Source organism: Helicoverpa zea, chromosome 17 (assembly GCF_022581195.2).
Source record: "Helicoverpa zea isolate HzStark_Cry1AcR chromosome 17, ilHelZeax1.1, whole genome shotgun sequence".
NCBI classification, from domain to species: Eukaryota; Metazoa; Arthropoda; class Insecta; order Lepidoptera; family Noctuidae; genus Helicoverpa; species Helicoverpa zea.
In genome coordinates, this window is record NC_061468.1 from 4276730 (window position 1) to 4293689 (window position 16960).

The 16960-nt window shown below is 35.7% G+C and overlaps 2 protein-coding genes and 1 non-coding gene across 3 annotated transcripts; 2 read left to right on the plus strand and 1 right to left on the minus strand.

Moving 5' to 3' along the window:
* Window positions 1-1721: 1721 nt before the first annotated feature.
* Window positions 1722-8642, minus strand: LOC124638091 (protein twisted gastrulation). The gene is made up of 5 exons (XM_047174926.1): window positions 8189-8642; window positions 7672-7878; window positions 5145-5280; window positions 4514-4582; window positions 1722-3138 (listed from the first exon to the last, which is right to left on the minus strand). The coding sequence occupies exons 1-5, from the start codon at window positions 8388-8390 to the stop codon at window positions 3030-3032; spliced, it is 723 nt and encodes a 240-aa protein (XP_047030882.1). The 5' UTR covers window positions 8391-8642; the 3' UTR covers window positions 1722-3029.
* Window positions 8643-9306: 664 nt separating this feature from the next.
* On the plus strand, window positions 9307-16478 carry LOC124638087 (alpha-amylase 2-like). The gene is made up of 10 exons (XM_047174920.1): window positions 9307-9452; window positions 11128-11301; window positions 12037-12188; window positions 12617-12797; window positions 13128-13243; window positions 13522-13758; window positions 13995-14265; window positions 14609-14809; window positions 15214-15375; window positions 16352-16478. Exons 1-10 carry the CDS (start codon window positions 9450-9452, stop codon window positions 16361-16363), a joined length of 1509 nt encoding a protein of 502 aa, XP_047030876.1. The 5' UTR covers window positions 9307-9449; the 3' UTR covers window positions 16364-16478.
* On the plus strand, window positions 15883-16075 carry LOC124638598. Its single transcript, XR_006985382.1, has one exon. It is a non-coding gene; the product is annotated as a U2 spliceosomal RNA (small nuclear RNA).
* Window positions 16479-16960: the final 482 nt, after the last annotated feature.

Below are 16960 nucleotides of genomic sequence, written 5' to 3' on the forward strand. Positions count from 1 at the left end.
ATTAATCTCTTTAATAAGTACTGTACATAATATTGTATCGAAATTAGGTGCATTGAATATGCTTGTTTTTATCTACGTCCTCATTAGGTGGAAATTCATTAATCTATGTAAATGTTGTTTAAGAAAAAGTTTCTACTGGTAGGTATATTTCCACTTCAGTGTCTTAGTTGACTATTTAGTACCTATAAATTCGACTGGTTTTATTTACCTTAACATTAGTTAATTGATTTTATATTTAATCTTGATAATAAAGGCCTCAACATAAGCATTATTGCTGTCTATAAGGACCATTATTAAAAATGGATAAAAAATACAATTTTACAAATTCACTGCATAAAGTTGCGACTCGACATGACTATGTAATAAATACTTAGATCTTATTTACGTACATTAAATATCATCCATATCAATTTTATTATGATAAAAACTTTTCTCTATTTATCTATGGATTTGTAAAAAAATGCTGTTTATCGATCTGATAGAAGTAAATGCGTACATTCACGTTTTTGTAAGTAAATACCTAATATGTACTTTTAGCACCTACTTATCGATTGCCTAATCTACCTTTTTTTATGATTTTATCAGGCAAGTGAGGTAATTTAGGTGGTATAAGATTAAAAAGTTATCGGTAAGCGCCGCAACGTGAGTAACTTTAGTGCAGTCTTTTTGTTTTCTAGGATAATAAGAGGATAGTATGAATAGTGTATTTAATGTATTATGATTGTACTGTCAGTACTGAGTACAGATAAAAAAATAATTAATTACATAATATTAAAAAAATCTATCAATTTTTTTTTGCGAACGCTACTGAGAAGTCGTTTGACAATCCTAACATCGGATGTTTTTTTTATCGTCATAATTTATTGATTTAGAAAAAATATGAAGAAAAGAGAATAGACAGATTCGTATTGAGTTCACACCTATCCCAAACTACAAAGAATTACCAACCTAATTGAGAACTTGATTAATATCAGGTCATATTACTATCCAATAGTGTCACAATTGCCACAAACAGCTAAAAATGAAAAGTCACGTTTGCTAAATCAATCGATTTCAATGGGAAATTAACATTATAAAGTAGCTGTTTACATGAATATTACCATATCCGCCTTGCTTCACCATTGTAGTATTTAATTAAAATAAATTGAAAGCCAAGTTTCAATTATTTATGAAAGTGCATAAGGCGATTTTTTTAAATGCTAATCGCTGACAATTGTATGTGTAAACTTTGAATAAATTGTAATAGAAATGTAGTATCTTTTACCTACAGATTTGAATCGATTCCTAGAAGTAAAAGATAAATAGTGTGACCTGTGCAATGGACAAGTTATTTAAACACAGACCTTTTTATTGTCATGCAAGTTTGAGCCTGCACACAGGCCAGGCATACGTGCTGCCGGCAACCTATTGTATCGAAAAATATCTGCTGTCGGTGTGACCCGCAACACGCCAGGCCTGCCAGCTTCCATTCGAGCCCATACTCGTATGACAATAAAGAGGTCCAAGAACACTACTCACAAAGGGATATTTTTAATGATCGATTTTCTTAGGCGATTTTCAAGAAGCTGTAATTAAAAAGAAAAAAAAAAACAAGAAAATCGACCATGATAAAATATTCTTCCACCAGTATTCGCCCCAACTCGTTTTACCTTTTTGCGTCAAGTTTTCTAGCTTCTTATACGTAAAATCAATGTTTTCTGAAGGTGTTAAAATTAAAATTGTTTTGTTCCATATAAAAATATTGTTTATTATGATTCACAATATCGACATCGAATATAAATTGTATATAAAAATACATCAAAAAGGCACTTACAATTATTAGAATTACTAATTATGGCGGTCAATCTAAGATTCTGATAAAAATCCTTTACCGAATATTAAAAAGAGGGTTTCCATCTATTCATTCTGAAATAAAGATTTATCTGTGTGTATATTTTTCATAGTCACTTTTATAAACGGCTTGGAATAACAACTTTTGACAAAAGATAATTAAAATCTTGTCAAAAGTAAACCAAACTTAGGTTATACCTTGGAAACACTAACCCACAATAAATAAGATGTCACCTTACTATCCTACTCCAAATTACGTAAATATTAAAAAGTAATGGCATTTTTTGTACAAGCAAATACATTTGGCACTTTGAGATTCGTTCTCTCAACAGTTTAAAATACAAAATAGCTTAAAACCTAAATTCTACGTAAATAAAAGGCGTTGTTAATGTCAATAATAACTAATTCACTACTTAAAATGTTAGGGACGGAAGAATAATAATAATTCTTAGAAATAAGATTGAGACTGGACACAGAAATCTCTTAAATAAATTGTTTAAAAAACTTTCGTTATTCTTATAAGAATAGGTCATAAATACACTATCACTGGAAATAAGTGTAAAAGGTACAAAAACAATAGTAACTATAGACGTGTACTGAAATTCTGACGGAATCTTTTTTTGGAAAGACTACGTACATACAAGGATTTCTGATTTCAAGTAGATACACTAATCTTAAGGCAGAATTTAGTAGACGAAGGCTTGTAATATAATAGTCTTCGGTCAAGTTGACTTGATTAATTTTAAATACATTACGGTACGCAAGCAAGTTATATCTAATAACGATGGGGACAGTAACGTCCTTTTAGAAATGTCCAAATTATGTATAGTTATATTCAACAGTCTGAAAGGATCAAGTTGTTCAAGGCTGAAAAGGCTTTTCAACATCAATTTGCTTAATTAGGCATGTATCAGAGTATCGGAATCTGTCATTTATTTACTTTGTATTTCAGAAAAGATGGAAAAGATAATCATCATCATACTTGCACTACATACTAAATATATTTTGATCTTCTTATTTGTTTTATTCGAACTACTGAAACTATACCAAAAACTAATAAACAGATTTTTTTATGAATGTGTTTTATTCACACCGGTGCAAAGCTGAGACTATACGCCAGGTATTCATAAGCGGATCAATGCTGACTTTACCTTTACTGCCTATAAATACACTAAATAAATACAAAATATAATTTTACATTACACCGCTTGTGCGTCTACTTCTTCTCCGTAATCCAGATCGTCGTAAGTCAGATCTTCGTCCAAAGAGTTCACTGCTGTCTCCTTGCCTCCCGGACACGCCAAACATCTGAAAAGTACAAGAACGTACATTGAGTATATATTCTAAGTTTTTTAAAGATTTGTTTGTGTTTATATAGGCTGTAAAGTAATTATGTACTAAATTAAGTGTCATTTTATCTAGTTGATACGCAGGGTGTTTGACAACTTTTAGTTTAATTGATATTTCTATTATATGAACATGAAATGTATGCAAAAATAAAGGTCCTATGCATAAACTAGAAAATAACATCAAGTATTTTAAATTATTGAACTAAAGCACATTAATCCAACAAACGCGTCCTCACCAAGAAAAAAAATTAATTCACAACTTTTATATCATTCACAATGTCATTCAGAATTTCGATTAATAAATAATTAATTGATTGGCAACACCTGTCGGTAACTCGATACGTCTGGGCAGCGAATGCGCAGATCACTCAATATTATAAATGCTAATAGGCACAAAGCTAGACGACCTCGTTACGCAGGTGGCCACGCAATCTCGTCTAGTTGTCCACCTCTCGTACACTTGATCATTTACGAAAATATCTAATTTAACATATTTAACCATTTGGCAAACCTTTTACTTCAGAGAATATTTTGTATAATTTATTATCTCTATTTTTGCATTGTATAATGAAATCAAAATCAAAATTGGTTTATTCAAACTTGGCTGCAAAACAGCACTTTTCGAACGTCAGAAATTTACAAAAGACAGCCCCCAAAACGCCCACCCTTCACCACTTCCTGTGTGTTTTTGCTAGATGAAGTGGCGCAACAAACCCCCAGCAACGTAAAACGCAAAAAAAACGTTCTCAGGAATAAATAGAAAACTTCTTCTTTAAAAGGAGTGCCCATGGAGTTTCTTGCATGAGACCAACTCTTTGGAACCGTGCAACTAGTTTGACGTTTAGAAAGAGCTTTTATAGGCCTATTTGAAATGAAAAAAAAAAAAGACTTGAATATTGCTGAAGGCGTTGTTTACATATGTTACATGTGAAAGTCGTTAGACTGTATTTAAAGTAATTAAAAGACAATAGATAATCAACTTTCGGGCTCGTACCGATTATGTTTTTGAAGGTACCCATAAACAGTCTATGTAGGCACCATCTAATATTTGGTATTTTCAATTGGAATTGGAAACGTCGTACCAAATACAACGGGATAAATAAACTATCGCTAGAATAGAACAGTGTCTGAAATAATGTCATTGCTTCGCGAAGAGAACTGTTAACTGAAAAAAAAGACCGATTTCTGACAAAAAGTTATTTAATTTAACAGTATTAGAGTGATTAAATAGTAATTCTAATGTTATAGGTGATCGAAGAAGTGCATTATCTGTGCCTTCTACTTGAATTTAGTGTACTTCTATAAGAAAATAAAAGTTCGTTTGGTTCTAGTACCTGCTCTCGTTGATTCCGTATGAGAAACATTTATCGCCTACACATTCACAGCAGCCGTCGTGGAACCACCTGAAACATTTCGTAGAATGGGATTAGGTGAAGCCCAACAGAATTAATACCCTTTGACGCAAAAAAGACTTAACGTGTTTCGTGAAAGTCTACTAGCAATCATCGAAATAACACATAGGCTATTTTTATAGTTGCAGGAAGTGGTTCCCTCGGGAATACGCGAAACGCGATTAACAGTTACGATACGTTACAGCATTTTTATCTCGTCCCACTGCTGGGCACAGGCCTCTTCTCACACGGAGAAGGATTGAGCGTTAATCACCACATTTGCTCAATGTGGGTTGGTGATTCTAAACTTAATAGTCCAGGTTTCCTCAAGATGTTTCCTTCACCTTTTTTATCAGCCATTGGTGTCCAAGATATACTTTGAAAGTACATAGTTACATACAAACTTAGAAAAGTTAGTTGGGTACTTGAATGACCTGGAATCCAACCCAGTAGGCCACCACGACTTTTCGAATAACAGTAAAAAAGATATTTTATATGTATTTTTTATTAAAATCTAATTAATAATCTAAATTAATTTATATATATTTTTATAATTATATTTTATAGCACTTACCGTAAGCCATTAGCGCCCATAGACCTGCAGGACGCGCGGCACTTGTCGCTGGACATGCACTGCGACATGTACGCGACCGTGCAGTTGAGCGTTACCACGTCGCGGCTCACTGGCTCCGATTCCTGTTCCACGCTCTCTGTGGAAAGCAAAGAAGTTTTTAATAAATAACAAACACTACGTAATATAAGAAAGTCGTGTTTTGTCCCTATATCCCTATGTTCTTTTGTCAAATAAATCTTCAAAACTACGAAACGGATTTTGATATTTAAAAAAACGGCACCAAAATCTGTTTCGTAGTTTTTGTGGGTGATTGAAGGGGAAGGTTTATATATGTATAATAACATCTATTAAATAGTGGGGAAATACTGTTATCCCGTGAGAAGCCGGGGCGTGTCGCTAGTAAATAGATAAAAGGTTTTTTTTTTTTCGTTTTATGGATATTCATCAAATCCCGCTGTGGGTGCAGCGTGATGAAGTGTCAGACTCTGACTGACTAAAACCCATCATGTTCCTTCCTAAGCCCTTTATGTACCAGGGCCGCGGTAACTCTTTCGAACAATCCCGCAGCCCCGGCGGGTCTGCTAACACTTCTTGAGATAGATAAAAGGTGTATAAGAGAATTCAATTAAAGTGTGTTGTTTTCCTTAATCTTAAATGTCCATTAATTATCTCAAATAATATATTTACTCTGATTAAAGTATACACTATGTATTTTCCTACTGATGATATATATGTATTTTAAATCGTCGCTCAAGTGGGCCTTTCAATAGTAAGAATTTATTGATTTTAGTTAATTGAATATGCATTGAGCATAAGCCGTTATGTACTTAGTTTAGTTAGTAATAACGGTAGTGTTCTATATCGATATTATTCGATATTCCCAGAGTTTCAAGGAAAATCGATTATAATGGTGAACAGTCATTTGTTTTAATGAAAAGTCCATACATTGTTCGTATTTCATCCATAGAAGCTACAAACAATAGACGTAATAAACTTTACTTTTACGTACTTGCATGTTTGCGCGCTCACTACTGGTAATACGCAGAGCTTAAGCGTATTCTAAAAATACCGCCTTCCTGGAATTAATTCTATTTGCTTTACAAATGTTTACTTCTAAAAATAAAGGACGATTGGCAGCCCACCCTGTGTTGTATCGTTAATAGTCATCTCAGGTGCAGGTAGATGTTTACATTCCGTTTTAATGAATCACGCGCATCTCTCCGTGGGACGCCTGCGCCGGCGCAGCTTTTGTTTTTTTTTTACTTAAGAGCCGAGGATTGAATGAGATGAGACATTGCCGGTAAGGATTAAGTAATTGACTTCGTTGGTTACTTAACGGTCAACTGTATTTTTTTCGTCTGGCAATTTTAGGGCATCTTCAATGTGAATAGCGTTTTTTGGGTGACTCAATTGGACTGTATTGAATCAATAAACATTGAAAAGGGAGAGTTTCTTTAACATGTGTTATAATTGTGTTTATATGTTATCATTATTTTATCAATACACATGTACATCGTAGAAAGATGCAGTGCAGCTGGGTAGTCACGTCATAGGATCATTTCTAGAGGTCTAGGTATTATAATACGTGCCTTCTTTCGTTCAAGGGTAAAGAAATCAATGGAGATGTTGTTGATTTTATGTATTGAATTCTGTACTAAGTTAAAACAAAAGACTTGTTATTGTAAGCTTATTGGAAACAATACCTATATCCTTTCTGAGAAGCTTAGTATAAAGAAATTCAATAATAGTTAATAATATAGTCAGAAATTAATATTTGCTGTATTATTCTACATTTTGTTTGATCATTTGGCCACCTGGGGACCCCCTACTATGCTCAACTAATTATATATGGATTTAAAGGAAATATAATTCATGGTAAACAGAGAAGTAATCTGATATGAGCATAATTTAACATCCAATGCAAATAAGTGAGGAGTGGTCAATTAAAATCTTGCTCTATGAGTCACTAGAGTTGTTTACTTGATCATAAATGATTTTATATTATTGATTACTAGCTGTTCCCTTCGGTTTCCCCTGTAGAACTTCTACCTGTACCTGAACCAAATATAGCCTATCTTGTGGATCTCATGTTACTCAGGGATAGTCTTGATTCCCAAAAGTGAAAGAATTTCTCAAATTGGATCGGTAGTTTCAGAGCACAAAATTATCAAACAAACAAACAAAAAAATCTTTTTCATTATATTAGTATAGATGCTTAAGTTATAGTTCGAGCATTTACACAGATTTGAGTGGCGGACACTCAGTCAATATTAACTCAGAATACATGCATACAACTTTGATTGCCCAGGTGCAGATTATCACTTAAATCATATTTTAAAAAACTCTCAGTGCAGGTGTCTTATTCAATATTATTGAATCTCAAACTGTTCTTAGCTACAAAATCAACCATTAAAAGTACAAGGTGATATATTACGCATATTTATTGGCAGTCAAGAATTATATTCAATGTTTGATCAAGAAAAGTCATGTTGCCATATATTATTTTAAACAGATTTGTTTTACTCACGTAAATGGAAGACCACAGTCTTATCAGGAACTGCTCTGTAGGCTGACAGATCAATGTCTACGGGGTAGGTGATGGAAAGCCACCTCTGCTGAGGATCAGGGTCACTGGTGAGAGCAGCAAACAGCCCGGGCACTCCATCTGCTAACTCCTCCACGTAGGATGTTTTAGATAACTCAGTTTGTGTGTCATTTGGTTTCGGACACATGTCTGTTGGACAAAGTTGTTGATTTTAAATTATCAGGGTCAGAGATCTACAATGTATTATAAAATGAGTTGATTGTTTACTCCATTCCATTATTAAGTTCTGAGAAGTATGAATAAGCATAGATTTTGTCAGTGAGGGGAAATTAAATGGGCTTTCAAATGTACCTAAGTTGTTGAAACTCAATTCAAGTTCAATAATCAGGTAAACTTTAATGAAGTGGAAGAGCATAACATGTTATTTTTCTAATATTGTGGCACTGAACATCCACTTCTATTTTCACCAAATAAAAGTTTAATAAATGGAAATACTTACCAACACAGCTGCAGCATTCGCTGTACAAGTAGCTGAGGCAGTTGAAACAGTCCTTGCAGCAAGAACAATCCTTCAAGTCACACTTACAAGATTGAGTTAACATACATTTTGATACCACACTCGCACAAATAGCTTCGTTACAAGCGTACACGATAGGTATTATGCACACCAGTGCTAATGCGAAGTAAATTTTACCAGCCATTGCTACAATTTCCCACAAAATTGTAAACAAGACACTTAAAGAATTTTGTAAAAGTTGTAAAAATAAACAACACTCTCACTTATGGATTTAATGTGGAGAAAAGCCACTGTGTTTTAATTTATTATTAATACTGAACACTAAATAAATAATAAGTTAACTTTTAACTAATAATAAGTTTGATATAAAATGAGAAAGAGTAAATTAAAATTTTAAAACTTCAGCGTCAGCCATCCACAGAAAGTTTACTTTATTGAATGATTGAATGAAGTAAAATATTGAAAGTTTTGAATGAACGAATGAGCACCATAGACAACGAATAAATGTTGTCGTCAATGTTGTCAGCATAAAACAGTTATTGTCAGAACCTGTTTTTTATTATTGTCCCTCGCCTTTTAATGGATTATAAATAAGAAATGATTGAATACTATTGATTAGAAATAAGTACAATTATCTCCAAAAGATTAATACCAATTCAATAATATTGATAACTTTCCACTCCCCAATTTATTGTGTTGGCAATATCCAAAACGCGGGAGAATTTAAATAATTTTGTTGTTTTCATTATGCGTTTTCAAAAGTTAAATTAAAATGAAAAGTAAATTAAATTCAGTTATTTTAACTTTTTCCTCCTATAGGTGCCTAAACTTTTAATCCGACAACCTCAGTATGTTTATCACTTACATAATATCAATTTATTGCACTAAGTAGATACCTACCACGATTATTTCAATTTGACCTACCTACAACATATTAATAAACTGTTTATGAGCTGCTGGTGACATTTTTTAAGCTGATTATCCTGTTGGTCTAGCAGGGTATCGAATAATCTGTGTAATCTATCGTATTAAAAGATTGATGAGCTGACAAATTACTTACTTTTTAGGTATGGATTTTAGCTTATCAAGATTAGAATGTGGTGGAAGGAATTACGATATGGTCAGATAATTACTTTTGCCTTGTTATCGGTTAATAATTAATTTGTACAAATCGTATTATGTTTATATTGACGCGAGTCTTATTGCTGCAAAGTTGTATATAATTTGATAAGCTCGCAGTAAGATGGTAAGTGCACTTCTAATCGTAAATTACTTACATTTGCTTTTTAATGAAGAGAAAAATCTTGAATAAATGGCGAACTGAAAAATAAAACAAATTACAGGAATACTAATTTAGTTTGAACCTATAGTATAGGTGATATTAAAGTATACGAGGAGCTCGGAACTTTTTAGAACTGTCCCAAAACATTTTTTGATATAGTTGCAGTTAATTGTTTATCATCCTCCTGCCTTTATCCCAATTTTATTTGGGGTCGGTGCAGCATGTTTTCTCCTTCCATACTTTTGCAGTTACTTATCTCGTTAGTTAGTGCTCGAATTGTTGTCGAAGGTTGGTCTTCCCATAGACATAATATTAGTAAACAGGACTGCGCATATTAACCCAAAAAACGAGCCGAGTGAAATAGTTAGTATGGAGGCTGTCTGTCCCTTTCTAATAGGGTGACTATGAGATTAAGCTATGTGAGACAAATCCGAATTTGCTAAGATTATTAAACACAGATTAGTATTGAAGTTTTAACTTACGCAGTTTGTGACCTTAAGATACTAATAAAGGCTTTTAATAATTAGCGGAAATTAGCAGTATAAAAGCAGGAAGATTCGAAGTGAAGACTGTTTTTTTTGTATTTCTACTTCATATATAGACTGCTGAGCCATTTATGTCGCCTTTCTTCATTTTTTGGGAAGCTATAACAATAGTACAACAGTTTTAAAATCTATCACCCATATTTTGACTCGTTACAAGAATTCATGGGCACCCTAGTTGTTTGGTTTACGAAAATGTTATTATTAGCTAACCTGTGGAACGATATATTGCAACCACCATAGGATTTACTTTTGCAAGTAGAAACGCAACACTTTTTCACCATTTTAATAGTTTAAATTGATTTAATACAAAAAAAATATAAACAAAATTTTAAATGCTGATTACGCGCCAAGAATGTTCAGGGTTACCGCTAGAAAATAAAAAAAAGCAAAATAAAAATTTATGTTGTTTATGTTTTAATAATAAATACGAATAAATTAATGCGATTGTTATTAATTTGTTGACTTACAATTGTTAAAATAAGATAAAAATATAAGTGATCCAATTGTTTTTGGGAAGACAAAACTTTTGATCACAACATTTTTTTATGCTGGCAAGGTGTTAGAAAGAGACAAACAGCCTCCGTTCGAACTATCCCTCTCGGCTCGGATTTGCCTCTGTGTATTATGCAACCAATTTAGTACCTTATTGCGTTAGAATAGAGTTCATTTTCGTAAATATATATTTTGAGCGTGCGCAATCTTGTTTAGTAATATTATATCTATGGGTCTTCCTGCTTTTCGATCTAAATGATTTCTTCAAGCTTTCAAATCATTTAAGATAAAAAAAAATACATACTAACAGGCAAACGCTAACTAAAATTCATCACAAATTAGAGTGGGCTGTTGCTGAAACCGTTTCGGTTCAGCCGGAGACTAGGTAGGTAGGTGTCACAGACATTTAGGGTCAATTCCCACTGAAAGAGCAGCGGCCGGCAGCGGCCGTAATTGCAAGGGATTGAGCGCGAGCGCGGCGGGCCGCGCGGCGCCGCGCGGCGCCGCACCGCGCCGCGCTCTTACATTTTCCGTGCTCTTACGGTCGCTGCCGGCCGCTGCTCTTTCAGTGGGAATTGACCCTTAACGAGTTCCATTTCTAGGGGTGGTTGGTCCTCTGCAGCCTGCTGGTTGTGGCCACGGCCGCGAACGCCTACAAGAACCCGTACTATGCACCCGGGAGGTCGGTGAACGTCCACCTCTTTGAGTGGAAGTGGGATGACATCGCTGATGAGTGCGAGAGATTCCTTGGTCCTAAGGGATATGGTGGCATTCAGGTAAGATCCATATGTTGAGTTTGAACCGTGAGAACCCTAGATGTTAAAACTTATGCTAATTTTAAAACTGCCCAAACTAATTGTACTTTGAACTGATAATTAAGTATAGGTACTTACACAAAATTAAAGAAAAAAACAGGAAATAACAACGAGTTATAAGGATGTAGGTATAGGTATTTTTAGCTTATAGGTAATCTTTAATTGAGTCGTAGTACCTATTATGGATAACAACGATTAAAACGCAATTATCGCTTGTCACAGATTTTAAGATTTTTTAAGCCCTAGCAGAAAAGAGAAGGAAGGGATATTTCAAATATACCAACAAATAGATGCAGAGTTTGTTTGTTTTTTTGAACGCGCTAATCTCAGGAACTACTGGACCGATTTCTTTCAGTGTTAGATAGCCCATTTATCAAGGAAGGCTATAGGCTACTTTTTATCCCGGTACGGAAAATAGTTCCCACGGGATGCGGGTGAAACCGCTGGCAGAAGCTAGTGGTCCATAAAGTAAATAAGGACCATGGTCAAACCGATTTGACACTGCGGTTATATTTTAATTGAAAGAGTGTATATTTCAAGTAAAAGTTTCTAACTTAAAAGTAATAACTTCATTGATGAAAATATTTTTATCATTTTAGAAGACGAGTTTTATGCCAAGCGAAATGATTCTCATCATTTCTTTTTAAGAGGTTTTTTTAAGTTGTTTTACATAATCTTATTCATTATCTACTATAGATTTCCCCGCCCAACGAGAACGTGGTACTGTGGTCCTACAACCGTCCCTGGTGGGAGCGCTACCAGCCCATGTCGTACAAACTCGTGACACGCTCCGGTGACGAGCGGCAGTTCGCTGACATGTTGCGCAGATGTAATGCTGTAGGCGTCAGGTAATTTTATCGAATGACGTTGCTTAGCGTCTTCTTCTTCCTCCAAATTATTTTGAAGTCTTCTATAAAATATTGAAAGTAGGCTAGCCTTTAGCCTGACAGGAAAATACCACATGCGTTTCAACCCCAAACAGCGAAATATTAATAACTTACTTCAAAACATTTTCGTTCGCATCATCAGCCTCACATTAACCTCATCCGCACTTGTAAACGTACTCATAAACCATTTAATCAAACTAGGCTGAAAATCAGCTCCACCAAAGCGCCAACCCTTTACCCGTTCCCCAGTAGCATCCAGTTAGAGTAGAAGCCAAACCCAACACAACATACCTACTTTAAAAAGAGGGCAAGGCAAACCATCCCTACTCCACCATTACTTACTATAGACTTCTCTAAGTTCCTCATTAATCCTCACTCAATACCTCCAGGATCTACGTGGACGCAGTAATCAACCACATGACGGGCGAGCCTCCAGAGAACGTGGGCACCGCGGGCAGTACCGCCGTGTTCTCAGACTGGAACTACCCTGCTGTTCCCTTCTATAGACAGCACTTCAACTGGCCGCATTGCGTCATTGATGGCATGGATTACGTTAATAATGCTTGGAGGGTGAGTTCCAACTAGTAATCTATGAACTCAGTGAGGTTTTAAAATAATCGATCGTTAACTAACCGTACGTTACCTAACCGTTGTTGGTTGTGAAGTTTTTTTACTCTCAAGTTTTTGACACTTAATATCCAGTGTCCCCTAGTGGGTCCCAATCTTCCGGAGCTGCGGGATTGTTCGAAAGTTACCGCAGCTCTCGTACATAAATGACTAAAGAAAGACTCTTTCAAGCTGCATCCTCAGCGAGAGGTGGTAAAAAAAAAGAAATCCAGATTAGCAGCTAATAATTTCGGTTAACTTAAAGGGGGTATCGAATGTATGAAAATGTTTCAGGTGCGTAACTGTGAGCTCGTCGGACTCAAAGACTTGAACCAGGCTGACGAACACGTCAGGAACATGATTGTCAACTTCATGAACCATCTCATCGATTTGGGCGTTGCTGGTTTCAGGTACGTATGTATAAAGGCATAACGTGAAAATTCGATTATATATGTTTTAAAAAAAATCCCAACAGCGTCAAAAATATTTGAAATTGTACCCGTGCTACACCCCTATTTCCTTGGCACTTGTGGCATCTCACACATCGCACACAGAGGTAGCTCGACCCTGCACGTGCACAGAATTGATTTCTAAATTAGTGCCTTATTTTACCTCCTAACTTAAGGTTTAATAATACTTTTGAAGTTCTCCATATCTTAAAAAAAAAATTGTGTCCGCTCGTCCACAGAATCGACGCCGCCAAACACATGTGGCCCTCCGACCTTCGCATCATCTACGACCGTCTCCACAACCTGAACACAGCCCACGGGTTCCCCGCTAACGCCCGTCCTTATATCTACCAAGAAGTTATCGACTACGGAGGTGAAGCTATTAGTCGGGATGAGTATACCCCCATCGGAGCCGTTACGGAGTTCAAAGTTGGAATGGAACTTAGTAATGCTTTTAGAGGCAACAACCAATTGAGGTAAATAAGAGACTTGCGTCAACTTGCATTTTTGTTTTTTTTTATTTATTTTTTTTATCTTCTTTCCTTATTCCAAAAGTATTTTGTATCACCTATCACTCCACCACTGTTTATATTATGTGATTGTGACAGCAATTTCAGCTCTTCATTTACTTCTTCTTGTGTATGTTTGTTTAATTAGGTATATACTTGTTTATCTTTTCCTTTCGCAAGTAAATTAATTTCTTTTTTTCCAGGTGGTTGTCTAGCTGGGGTCCTCAATGGGGTCTTCTAGCCCACGAAGACTCATTAACCTTCATAGACAATCACGATAACGAAAGAGATCACGGCGGTGGCGGTAATGTACTCACTTACAAGAACCCTCGCCCTTATAAGGGAGCTATCGCGTTCTTGCTTGCTCATCCGTATGGAGAACCTCAAGTTATGAGCAGTTTCGATTTCTGGGACACTGAAGTTGGACCACCTATGGATAACAATGGAAATATTATTTCGCCTTCTATCAATTCTGTAAGTTACATTTTGTTACCTAATGTTAAATTTATCATTATCAGGTCGAAACCTTTGTAATTTATTACACCTCATCTTTTTTTAACACGCTTGCATTAAGCTTCACTTGTAACTATGTATGTAAGAAAATCTTGGAATCTTGATTTGACACACTTTAGGATGAAAGCACACGCTCTGAGTTCTGATGACAATACATGACTAGCTGAGAAACTTCATTATTGTCAGATAATTTTAAATCATCTTTTGCTGTTTACCCTACGTCTACTAAAATATCACTCTCTTTACTTTTAACTTTAAAAATATTATCGAGAATTATCATAAATATCCTATTTCCTTCCACCAGGATGACTCCTGTGGTAACGGCTGGGTCTGCCAACACCGCTGGCGTCAGATCTACGCGATGGTCGGCTTCAGGAACGCGGCTGGTAGCACTGGCCTTAACGACTGGTGGGATAATGGCAGCAACCAGATCGCCTTCTGCAGGGGAGGCAACGCTTTCATCGCTTTCAATAACGATTACTGGGATCTTAATCAGACTCTTCAGGTAATTATTTATAATAGCAGATTACCTGATGATTGATTTGTAAGCGCGTAATTAAACTTTGTGTAACCGCGCTTTTGGCAATTAAATGCTGCTTAGACGGTAAAACTCAAAATACGATATAATGTAAATTTGCCAAGACGGCGGTGATTAGAAGTTTTAATGTACATATTTACAAACCTGATAATTTTTTAATAGTATAGAAAAAACGTTTGAAATGGTGAGATTTAAGCGACTGCATATGACATTTTAAGTCTGATGGAGCAGCTGGATGAACCACTTGAATATTTGCAACGATAAAATGCCTGCTACAATTTCTTAGACATCTTAGAATCGGTCATTCTATTATTTTTTACATTGTTCTAAGAATTATCTAACCACTTATTTTCGTCACATCGTTTTTGCAGACTTGCTTGCCCGCAGGCAGGTACTGTGACGTGATATCAGGCAACAAGGTGGGCAACTCGTGCCAGGGCAAGACGGTCACCGTGGGCAACGACGGACGGGCACACATCACTGTTGGAGCCAACGACTATGATATGATGCTGGCCATACATGTTGGCCCTGAGGTATGTGGATGATTTTACTTCTAGTTCTGGATTTTTTTGGGTCCTGTTACTCTGTATGTTATGTTACATATCTTCTTTTCTGTCTCTTCTTTCTTCCAGCTAAAGGTTTTAATTTTGTATGTTTTATCCATATCATCTTTAGAAAGTTTCTAATCTTCAATTACTATTTCGTTTGCTTTTTTCCTTACATCTTATCTTTTATAGTAGTGTTTGTATGTAAATAAAGAACTACATTTGTTATACATACATAATTATTTACCACTTAGATAGTTCTATCTACATTATGTCCGTTCTCGACGTTTTTAACATAATTAGTGCCCCTTTGATATACTATCCATCGACCATGGTCCATGGACTCCCATGGCAGATAAACACCATAGATATGAGAGAGATCAAGTTTTCACCCGCGCTCGATAGATGGCGCTGTACAATTCGCCTCGTTTTCTACATCGCGGTGTTAAGATTCTCCGCGTTTGAACGACCTTCCCCCATACACTACGGACTGGTATCGCTTCTCGGCCTTTTGGCTAAGATCAAAGTGTAGTATCTGTTCTTTTCAGCTTAATATCTGAAAGTTCCCTCACTGAGGGACCAGTATATTAAACTGATTTTTGTAAACTGACGGGATGTTCGGGGCTCGCTCCACTCCCGTCACGGGTCGGCCCGGCATTGCAGTGCCGCCGGGATCGGCCCACACATGTACCTGAAAATCATGAGCTCTTACGCATAACATTGTTTGAATACATGTGGAGAAACTGTATTTGTTTCATGACGTCTTCAAGACATGGCGGCATACTGTCGAAAACAAAATAATGCTCGAGACTGCACTTTCACTCTGCGTGTTGTTGATGTTCCATAATATTGTTCAGACTTTCAATACATTATACACCACACCTACACGACTGCAACTCTGTATTTTTCTACTGTATGGAACTTTATTTCTTATAAATACATACTATGATAATTCTTGTTCCAGAGTCGTCTGTAAACCGGATTCAAGAACAAGACAAGAAAGAATGTTCTGCGTGGCGTCATCTTCATAGCAGCTCTAATTGTCAACGATACACTTTTGTACAATTGGAATAAAAAACGTTACAAACCTACATGATCATTTTATTTTTATAGCTCTCCATTTTAAATTAGGCTGACTCTTACACTTAAGTACTTTTCCTCGGCAAGAAGATCATAAAAAGCCACCTGCGTATATTCACATTTCATAACATGTTTACATCTATCGATGTGAAGGAACTGACTATATACTTCGGTATGTATAACGATGTATTTCGATACGCTACCTATGTATGTTAGCGATATTAGCTTAGTTCAGTGACGTAATGTTGTCGCTGGCTATATGTGGATACTAATTTACATTGTGTGCCTATGTATAGTGATAAAACGTCCTCTTTGACTGGTATACTCGACTGACGAGTTTAGATGTAGAAAGAATCTGAACTCCTATGTTTCTAAATCGTAGTGATGAGGTTGATTACCTGCTTAATTGAAGGAAAATAACACTGACAAAAATTATGGCGAATGAGAAGTCATTGGTTTCAAATAGTAATCATCAATATTTCTGAAATCTGCG

Excerpts from the sequence above, each read along its gene's own strand:
- LOC124638091 (XM_047174926.1), bottom strand. The coding sequence starts at position 8,390 with ATGGCTGGTAAAATTTACTTCGCATTAGCACTGGTGTGCATAATACCT. Across the intron at positions 7,879-8,188 it reads CGAATGCTGCAGCTGTGTTG|ACATGTGTCCGAAACCAAAT; the intron begins GTAAGTATTTCC and ends TTTGTCCAACAG. Across the intron at positions 4,583-5,144 it reads ATGGGCGCTAATGGCTTACG|GTGGTTCCACGACGGCTGCT; the intron begins GTAAGTGCTATA and ends GAAATGTTTCAG.
- LOC124638087 (XM_047174920.1), top strand. Across the intron at positions 11,302-12,036 it reads AGGGATATGGTGGCATTCAG|ATTTCCCCGCCCAACGAGAA; the intron begins GTAAGATCCATA and ends TATCTACTATAG. Across the intron at positions 14,810-15,213 it reads ATCTTAATCAGACTCTTCAG|ACTTGCTTGCCCGCAGGCAG; the intron begins GTAATTATTTAT and ends TCGTTTTTGCAG.